The sequence below is a fragment of the Daktulosphaira vitifoliae genome, unplaced genomic scaffold (assembly GCF_025091365.1).
Source record: "Daktulosphaira vitifoliae isolate Bord-2020 unplaced genomic scaffold, ASM2509136v1 Scaffold_1, whole genome shotgun sequence".
Taxonomy (NCBI): domain Eukaryota; kingdom Metazoa; phylum Arthropoda; class Insecta; order Hemiptera; family Phylloxeridae; genus Daktulosphaira; species Daktulosphaira vitifoliae.
In genome coordinates, this window is record NW_026099572.1 from 30,001,177 (window position 1) to 30,011,670 (window position 10,494).

Here is a 10,494-nt window from a genome sequence, read left to right on the forward strand (position 1 = left end):
AAATTAGGCTGAAGTAGATAACGAATTAATTAATAATTTTGTAACTCTTCACATTAAAAAAGTTGTGTAATTTATTTTTAATGGCTTATTAGGTTATTAAATCTCGAAGAAAACATTTATTTTTAATATTCTTGAATAAAAATTGTAAGTAGTAGAAAATATATAAGGTATTACGACGATCAGAAATCAAGAAAAGAGAAAACATTAAAGCTGGCAAAAGGCCGAGCCATTACGCTGTTAACCTAAGGTAAATGGTCTATTGCAATCAATTAAATGGCATAAAAAAAATCGCAAACGCAAAATTTGAAGAACAGGAAATGCATTATATTTTTTAAAAGATTGCACAATTACAAAATTTGCAAATTCCTATTTTTGAAATAAAAAATTGATTATGAAAGCTTATTTGATAAAAGTCTTCTTGTTTACTTACGTTTATTTTCTTAGAATTGTTGTTATTTATAGTTATGATTTTGTTTTACCTAGCTCGATCGTAGGTAAAGGGTTTAATGCCGTTGCATCGGATTGTTGGTTTTAATGATTTTAAACTTAATATTACTATAATATATGATTAATATATATTATTCATTACTTTTTATTTAATTTTTATATATAATAAAACAATAATTTTATATTCATTAATAGCTCTAAAATATCAATTTGAATTTTTAACAACATTTTTTTACTATGATATTGAAAGTATTATAAATATTAACGTTCTTCATTGAGAAGGGCTTGCTTTTATAAATTTGGAAAAATATGTTATTACGAAAAAAACGTTTTTAAAATTTGACTTCTAATTCCGAAAATGAAAAATAAAATATAAATGCGACGAAAAATTAAGTGTCTTACTGATAACTTTCAGTCGGCAATGAAATACGGATCCCTGAGGAAATGCTCAGCGGGTATTAATTCGAAAACTAATGAAAAACATCAGAACTTAGAAAAGTGGGACGTACAGTTATACCAAAAAGTTTCGGCAAAACAACCAGATTAATTTCTTATAGCAAGTTTATGCAGTGTCCTCTTATTTATTTTCGAGAACATCCCATACTAAAATTCTATGTTAAGGATGGGACTTTTGTTTATAATACTTAGAATTTTGTCAGTTATAAATAGTAATAAATTATAGACTAAGAAAAAGAGTTTTGTGTGCACGAAAAATGAATTCAAACCACAAACTTTTAAAAGCGGTTAGTGTCGTTATATCTTTAGCATTAGGTACATTCTTACATAAAATGATACTTAAAATAAATAGCATAGGCCTTTTCATATTTATGATATTAAAAATTATCATGCCCACGTATTTAAGAATTTATTTATAAATCGATAAAAAGTTTTAAAAAGATTATTAAAGAATATATATTATCTTACCTTCATTATCAATAGAGAAATAGCCAAGACCGTCGCCATCAACTATAGAGTATCCTACTCTGGAAGCATCACCAGGAGGATCTGCATCAGTGGCTGATACAGTAGTGACGAGAGAACCAGGAGGTTCATTTTCTTCAATAAAAGCAGTCGTATAAAAATTGTTAAATTCAGGCGCGAACATGTTCTCATTAACATCAACAATATCAATAGTTAACCATGTTTCAGAAGACAAATAAGGTATACCACCATCTATTGCTTTGACAATAAAAGTGTATATTTGTCTCTGTTCAAAATCTAATTCTGTAAGCGTACGGATTGTACCAGATAACGGATCAATGTCAAATATTTTTTCATTTTCTTCTAATGATGTTAATGGTTCCATTTCCAATGAATACGTAATACGTCCTCCAGTGCCCAAGTCAGGATCGACTGCGGACACAATAGTAATGACACTTCCAATAGGTAAATCTTCCAAAGCTTTAACAGTATAATTTTGAACTAAAAACAGTGGTGCGTTATCATTAACATCATCAACAATTATTCTTATTAGTGCCTCAGTATGGAGCGTCAAAGGTTCTGGAGCTGAGTCTGAAGCTTTAATAATCAGTTCATATATGTCTTGACGTTCACGGTCTAAATGTTCAGAAATGTAAAGATTTCCAGACATTTTGTCAATTGAAAATTGTTTTGTATCAGTCATCATAGTGTAAACAACCCTACCATTTTCACCTTGATCTGGGTCTTTAGCATCTATTTTGTAAATCACAGTTCCATTACGCACGTTTTCACTTACTCGAAAACTTGAAACTCTTTTATCTATTTTAGGTGCGTTATCGTTAACATCCAAAATAATAACTTTTAGTAACTGCCATGTAGATCGATTTGGTTTACCCATGTCTTTTACTGTAATATTAAGATTATATTCACTTCTAGCTTCTCTATCTAAGTAACCGACGACATTTAATTTACCGGTGTCTGGTTCAATACGAAATAGTGAATCATCGTCTCCGTTAGATATACCGAATATAAGTTTACCGTTATATCCAAGATCTCGGTCTCTTGCTCGAATAGCTAAAATAGTATAACTTAAAGGAGCAGATTCGTTCACTTGTACAGTAGAAGGTAAATTTATGAACTCTGGTGTATGTACGTTTTCTCCATACCTACTTGGCATCATAGCGAACTCATCGTCTTCGCCAATGTTATTTTTTTTTGCCATTTCGATTGCTTCGTTAAGTCTTCTTATCACGCCAGTTTCATGGCAATTAATATTGATCAAATCATCAGTAGCTTGCGTTTTCTTAGCATTCACTAAAGTTATATGCAAGTTAGTTAAGTCGGAAAAATGAACACCATCAGTTGCCGCTATTTTCACAATTCGTTCTTCACTACGGACGTCTACTAGATCACATGTAACCGATAGAACACCCGACGAAGAATCTATAGAAAAACAGTTATCTTCATTGCCTGATTCAACGCGATAATTGATAAAGTCTCCATCGTCAAAATCAACAGCTGACATAGTCATTATATCTTTGCCAATGGCGGTATACCGAGGAAGTTGAAGTTTACAGTCTACTTTTTCAAACTGAGGTCTATTGTCATTGACATCTTTTACTTTTATTATAAGTTTCATTTCAGTTTGCCTTCTGTAAGGGTATCCCCAATCTGATGCTCTTATATGTAACACATATTCCCGTCTCATAGTTTCATAGTCTAAGAGTTGGGTAGTTTTTATGATTCCTGTGAAATGGTCTATATCGAAAGGAACAGGTTTTAAATTGGTAATACTATAAGATATATAACCATTTTCACCAGAGTCCTTATCACGTGCTCCAATTTTTGTTACAAAAGTACCAGCTATTTCATTTTCATTTATGGTAACTTCCATTTGATTTTTTTCAAACAAAGGATCGTTGTCATTGGCGTCAATTACAGATATTTTTACTTTAGCTGCAGATTGCTTTCTACTTCCGGCATTACCCTGATCAATTGCACTTACTGTAAGAGTATAAGCTGCTTTGTGTTCAGCGTCTAAAGTAATAGCAGTATATAACATTCCTGTTCGTTTGTTCATTCGAAATTCACCACCTTCATTACCACCAACGATTTCTAAAAACACTTGGGCATTTTTACCTTCATCTTTATCGCTTACTTTTAATTTTATAACTGGCGAGTTTATAGGAGCAGTTTCTGCTATGTTCACCTCATACAATTCACGTTCAAATACAGGTGCATTATCGTTTATATCAGCTAGCTCAATATGAATAGATTTGTAAGTATCTCTTTCTGGTGTTCCACAATCGACCGCTCTTAGAGATAAATTATAGCCTTTTGGAGCGGTTTCTCTATCCAACATTTTAAGTACAACAATATTATATTCTCCATTTCGATTCGTTTCACGAATTCTGAAGTGACCATCTGGATCACCGTCAACAATTTCTAAGTTACATATTTTACCATGCAAGCCTGTATCTCTATCAGTTACTTTTACAATTGCGTAAATATCACAATTAGATTCTTCTACTATGCGAGATAAATGCTGTACGTTTATATCTGGACTGAAAAGATTTACTTGTAATATATTGAAGTTAATTTTTGCAGTACTCGGTTTAGATCGTCCCTTTATACCTCGATCCCGAGCTTCTACAATCAAGTCATAGAATCTTCGTTCTTCGTACTTTAAAGGTTTAGTAATTGTAATAACGCCAGTTCTTGGGTGCATGGCAAAATTATCAGTTTTCATTTGAAAACTATAATATATTTCACCGTTTATTCCTATATCAGCATCCTCAGCTGAAACTCTAAGTACACTTGAATGTAAGGGAGTATCTTCGGGTATAGTGTGTTCATAAACAGTTGGATAAAAAAGTGGGCTCAGGTCATTAGTATCTAATACTGAAACGACTACATTAGTATGAAGCTCAAGAGAAAAATTATTTTTTTTCTTGTCTTTAGCTTTGTCAGTAGAAGCTGTGATAGTAGCTTTTACTTCCAAATTATATACATCTTGGCGTTCTCTGTTAAGAACATCATAGTCAGTTTTTGTCCTAATTAATAGAAACCAAAAATTACCTACTTTTTTTTCTTCTGCTTTAAAAAATTTTACTTTTTGCTGTGAAATTAATTTGTACCGTATAATGATATCTTCATCTGAACAATATATACCCATTTTTTCTTCCGTCCGTACGTAAGTTTTAATAAGAGCATTTTCAGGAATTGTAGCATTATACAAATCTCGAGTAAAGTGTAATTCTGGTAAACTGCTGTTTCTTATTGAAGAATAACAGTCAGTTATAAAAAATACAGAAACCAATATTAAAAGTTTGATGAACAGGATATTGTACCCTGTTTCCATGTTAGCATAGCATACAAAACGTTATCTCATTGCTGTATGATTGTTACGAATTAGACCTCTCATATTTTCTGAAAAAGAAAAAATTCCATGTACATAATTAATTTAAATAAAATAATTATATACAACATCATCCAGAGCTAAAATATATCTAATTACAATAATGCAACTAGGTGTAGAATTTAAACTTTACTCCGAAAATTGATGTTTTTAATAAACATCTATTTTCATAAAAACATTTTTAATCACATTTTAGCTACTTTAATGTAGATATATATTTCAATGTTTCGGGTTACACTTTTTAGTACTAAACAATAAAAATAGTTTAAAACAACGAATATATGTATTATATAGGTGATGGATTTAGGGTAAGACACTAATGTTTTTTAGAAATTATTGAAAATTTTTCATTTTTGTAAAGATAAATATTATTTGGTTTAAAAAACTTTACAAATCATGTAGTAAAATATATTTTTTTGTTTCATCTCATCAGAAATAAAAAAACTTTATTTTTCTTAAATAGGAGTCCCTTATTTTAACTTGATAATAAAAAGAAAAATACATATTATAATATTGTTATTATTTGATTAAATTGTTTTTCTATTATAGCATGTTAATGTTTAATAATTCGAGATTACTTTGCTAATGGTATTTCATTGTTAAGAATAATAAAAGACTTCGTTTTTCCATTATATCACTAAATTCAGTTTTATTGATCATGATTTTTTTCTAACACATAAAAAATTGTATCTTTTATCATTTATGTCTATTAATTGTCGAATTATCTTATATTCAATGCAAGTATACTATTGTTTATTGTCGATAAACCGTGTGAAAAACTTATTGATAATTATTATAAAAAATAATTGATGACTTATTGAAACAGGTTACTGATGCCTCTGGTATTAAGGAATCAAAATTGATAGACAATTTTACTTTAAACCCAAATTTTTAATCTTAAAATGCAAACGGTCGATAGAATAAAAAAAAGTTAAAAGAACCAAATTATTGAGTAATTTTATTTTTCTATTATCAAGTTAAAAACAGGGGCGCCTAAGAAAATAATAGTTAAGGTTCTTATTTCTAGAAGAATAAATAAAATATTTGACTATAGTAGTACTATGTAGTTTTTTGAAACAAATAATATTTCTCTTTACAAAAATAAATATTTTCAATCATTTCTGAGAAAATGGGTTTCTTACCTAAAATTGATCACCTTATAATAAATACTATAAAAAACCAATTGTTAAAAAAGTTGTAAATCATTTGACCGTTGGTATAGACATAGTGATAACTTTGAAAAAATATTTTGATGAGAGTTCATAGATAGTTTATGAAATAACTGTGTAAATAATTTTGAAAACTTTTAAGTTTAAGTAATATTTATTTTATTTTTGGTAGTTCTTATTTTACAATTATAAACAATGAGTACAATTGAAGGTAAACAATTTAATGCGGAGTTAATATTAACTTTAATATTTGTAAATAGTGAAGACTTACACAATTTTATATTCATATAATAAAAAAAGTCAAATAGTAGCATATATTTAAAATAAAACTTCTTTTATAAATACGTACATACTACTGAGGTTAATAACTTCTCAAAATCCAATAGAACAATATAATTTCATACAACATAAATAAATATATTTTTTAATGTATAGAGAGATTTAATGCGATTTTCTATTTCAAATTATATACCACTCAAGTTAATAAACCACATTACCACTAGATGATGGGAACGATTGTTCTGCTGAGTTTTGATCAGAATGCGATTTCAATATTCTCCAATGCCTCATCTTATAAAATTTAATTAGTTCGCAAAGATACGTTGTACGAAGCCAGGAATTGTTATATAAATTATACCAGTCTCCTATCCGCCAATTTGATACACGCTGACAACTTTGAAGTAATGAGCTTACTACTGTTGGTAAAATGACATTAAAATGTATGTACTACTATACGATATAATTACGCTTTATCAGGTAAAAGCTATAAAAACTATAGGCCTTCACACTGATACTCTAATAATGTTGTGATGTTTATGAACCTCAATTTGTGAATAATTAACATTAAGCTGCTTTTACTTTTATCATAATAAACTTGATATTGGTTTTGTGTTTCTTTTAAAAATGATGGAGAATCTTTATAAAAAGCATCAGATAGAATACTAATGCATGTAACGGTACAATGTTTTTACATAAATAAAATATTAAATACTGGGTAAGTTTGTTAAATTATACACGTGTACACTTTTAATATCCTTACAAAATTTAGAAAATATACGATCAAATATAGCTGAATAGAAATGTGGTCGACTTAACACAACATTTGGTACAAAAATGCAATTGTGATGCCACCACCCTCATACTATGAGATGCGTTACGGACAATTACTTTTTTTTTGAAAAGGCATACTTTTCAACACTGCAATACAAGTTACATTTTTTCAAATACTTCAGTTTATTGCTATACGTAATCCATTCATAAAATATATACTTGTTTCGCTTGGTCGACTATGCCATTAATATAAACAGCCTGTGGTCTATGAATACTTTTAAAATAAGTGATCAAAAATATTAAGGGTAAAACAAATGTGTGTTTACTAAAAAAAATCGACAAATATATTATGTAACTTTTTCTTTTTTCATAGCGATCAACAATATTTGCGAGATAAATTAAGTTATTCAATTAATTGTATTTTTAATTTTTATGTAAATAAAATAAACTAATAGATTTTAATCAATAAAATGTACATCTTTTTGTACTTAAAAATATGTGACAATGATCTCTGAAAAATTTAAATATTCCTACCTTTAAAACAATTTATTAAAATTAAAATAATTAATAAACAAAATCCTGGATAAAAAGTAAGGAATATTTTCAAACAAACTTAATTTGATTTTCTTACGCCAAGATTTTTCGTGTATGTGTATACAAAAGTAAAACAAATAGGTACTTGTTAAATAAACACGTTGGATCTAACTAAAATTTCACATAAAACATTTTATTGCTTATAATGAACTACATATGAGTTATTTGAAATAGTAATTTGTTTAATATAATGCGACAAAATTACGTAAAGGTAACTCGAAAAATGTTGAACTACTTGCATTTATAAGAAATTTTAATTAAGTTAATAAACAATTTAAATAAGTTAGCAAAACTCAAAAGTATCAAATAAATGAAACTTTAAAACATTATAGCCAATCATGACACATACACAGATTTATAAAATTTTACATTGCAAAAATAAACTTTTTGTTAAATTTTAAGACGTAATATAAAATTGAATTATGGTTACACAATGAAAACAAACATAAAAAATGTATTAAGCGAACATATATGAAAAGGCACAAGAAAAAAAATATAAAGAATATCATTTTTTATCGATAAAACATTTTTTACATTGTATTAAGAACTTATAGCAATGTTTTATCTAATAGATCATCACAAAGGTTTTAATTTTTACAACTTAAAGCTTTCATGTTAAAAGTAAAAATTGAAAATTAATTAATTCTTTATTCTAATATTAACAATAATAACCGCCATTAATGTACATAAATACCTATTCATGTACTTTAATATATATTTAAAGGTGACAAAATATGAAAAAGGGATATTTTAGTGTCTCGAGCAAATTATTCCCGTAAATCACTTCACGTAAAAGGTTTTAGGCGAGTCTTTTTCAACGAGTCTCTTAAAAGTTTTGCTATAAAATCCTCGCTTTAATAATAACTAGTAGATACACATGAGCGAAAAATTCATGGCAATAAATGCAATCGAACGTGTTTCTTCTAAATTCTTTTATCACATTTTTAAAGATTTAGGTGTAGAACCACAAAATGCGTTTAACTATTAGAAAGTAAACTGAATTTTCTTAAGATTCGTGGGATGCAAACTAATGAAGTTTTAATATCTTAAGTATGTTCTTACAATGTTTTATACTTTTATTAGTCAGTCTTTATGAATAAAAAAGTAGCCCAATTTTCACAAAATTAAGGGTAATGTATACATACGCAATGGACAGATAACATTTCACATAATGAAATGGCTGTCTTATTTCACTTGATACTGTTTACGCAAAAATTTGAAAAAAAAAAATAGTTAGACGAGAGTGATTATAATTTAATTTTAAACAGTGCATTTTATAAGATAAAGATTCTATTATTACATTTGTAACTAAAAAACAATATGCCATACTAAGCGAGTATCAAACTTTTAGGAAAATCATTCCAGTAATTATAATTACAAAAGCATAATAAATTACGAAAACTGGAGACACTCCCATGTTATATAAACTTTATTGAAACTTAAAAATATTTTACAACGGTCTAAAGTAAAATACAAAGACATAAATGAAACTCCAGGCTATCTAAAGTCGTTCACCAAGTTCGACACAAGTTAGCGAACAGCTTTTGAACTAGTTATATCCATTTATTATTCGGAAAAGTTTAGGAGGAAAAAAAATTTTTTTACATTGTAGAAAACTCGTTTAATGTTCAATTCCAATCGAACAATATTCTGAAAGGGGAATAGGGTTTTTGCAAGCGACAAAGGGTTTAATGGGACATGATTGTGTTTCAAAATATGGAATGAAAAATTATGAGTCGGCATTTGAATTGTATATTTGTGCAAGGTCTTTCTGTTACATTTTAGAAAATGAAATATCGCTGACTAAGGGTCAATTTACGCGTTTAATGTTAAAAATAAGTCACCCTGAAAATGATTAGTACAATTAAAAAAAAAAAAACGGTAGCACAGTGGGGTCGAGGCACAGTGTAGACAAGGCATAGATGGGACAAGTATAGATGATATTTGACAGTGATTTAAATCACTATCATAAGAAACGCTTCGATGCAAATCTGTAGATAGTATTTCATTTTAAAAAAAAATTTGTTAAAATAGCATATTTTTGAATACGGTAGCCGTTTGCGTATAGAAGATAGATCGTCGGGACAAATTTTTTGTTTTCATTTTGTAGTACATAAAATAAGCTTTAATTTGATATATGTTTAAAGGACGCAGTATTTCCGGAACATTTTCAAAAATTAAGTTGAAAAAGTTATTTTTTGTAAAAAAGTTACTATTTTAAATCCCCCCAGTGAACAGAATAAGTGGTAGATTTCCAAAAAAAATTATATCAAATGAAAGGGAAATATCTAAGGTTTTAATACAAAAAAATATTATTTTTATTTGTTAATTTTTGAAAAAGTTATGGCAGTTTTAAGCACAAAAAACATCCCGATAAAAGGTAATTTTTATCGCAATCATTACATTTTTTTTTAATTTTCGACAGCCATTTGCACATAGAAGATAAGATGTCGGGACAAATTTTTTTTTTTCATTTGATAGTATATAACATAACCTTTGATTTGATATATGTTTAAAGGACGCAGTATTTCCGGAACATTTTCAAAAGTTCAGTTGAAAAAGATCTATGTTTTTTACAATATTTTAAGTTTTGAACGCCCCCTATATAAGGGGAAATTGTCCAATTTTAATAAAAAGTATGTCAAATGAAAGATGTACTTATAATGTATTTAGAAAAAAAAAAATTGTGCTGATACATACATTTTTCAAAAAGTTATAGCATTTTTAAGTTGAAAATTAAAAATCGAAAATCCAAAATTTTAACACAAAAATAGTGTTTTTTTAACTACGGCAGCCGTTTAAATGTAGAAAAAAAAGTGTCGGGACAAATTTTTTTTTTTCATTTTGTAGTACATAAAATAAGCTTTAATTTGATATATGTTTAAAGGACGCAGT

The 10,494-nt window shown here is 28.0% G+C and overlaps 1 protein-coding gene across 2 annotated transcripts in view; it reads right to left on the minus strand.

The window, feature by feature from the left end:
• Positions 1 to 10,494, minus strand: part of LOC126895107 (fat-like cadherin-related tumor suppressor homolog) — a 122,469-nt gene that overhangs the window by 50,157 nt on the left and 61,818 nt on the right. For both annotated transcript variants that reach the window (XM_050666605.1, XM_050666604.1), the window contains exon 4: positions 1,372 to 4,797. In XM_050666605.1, coding sequence (XP_050522562.1) covers positions 1,372 to 4,729 — 3,358 coding nt within the window. In that variant the 5' untranslated portion in view covers positions 4,730 to 4,797. The remainder of the gene's footprint in view (positions 1 to 1,371; positions 4,798 to 10,494) is intronic.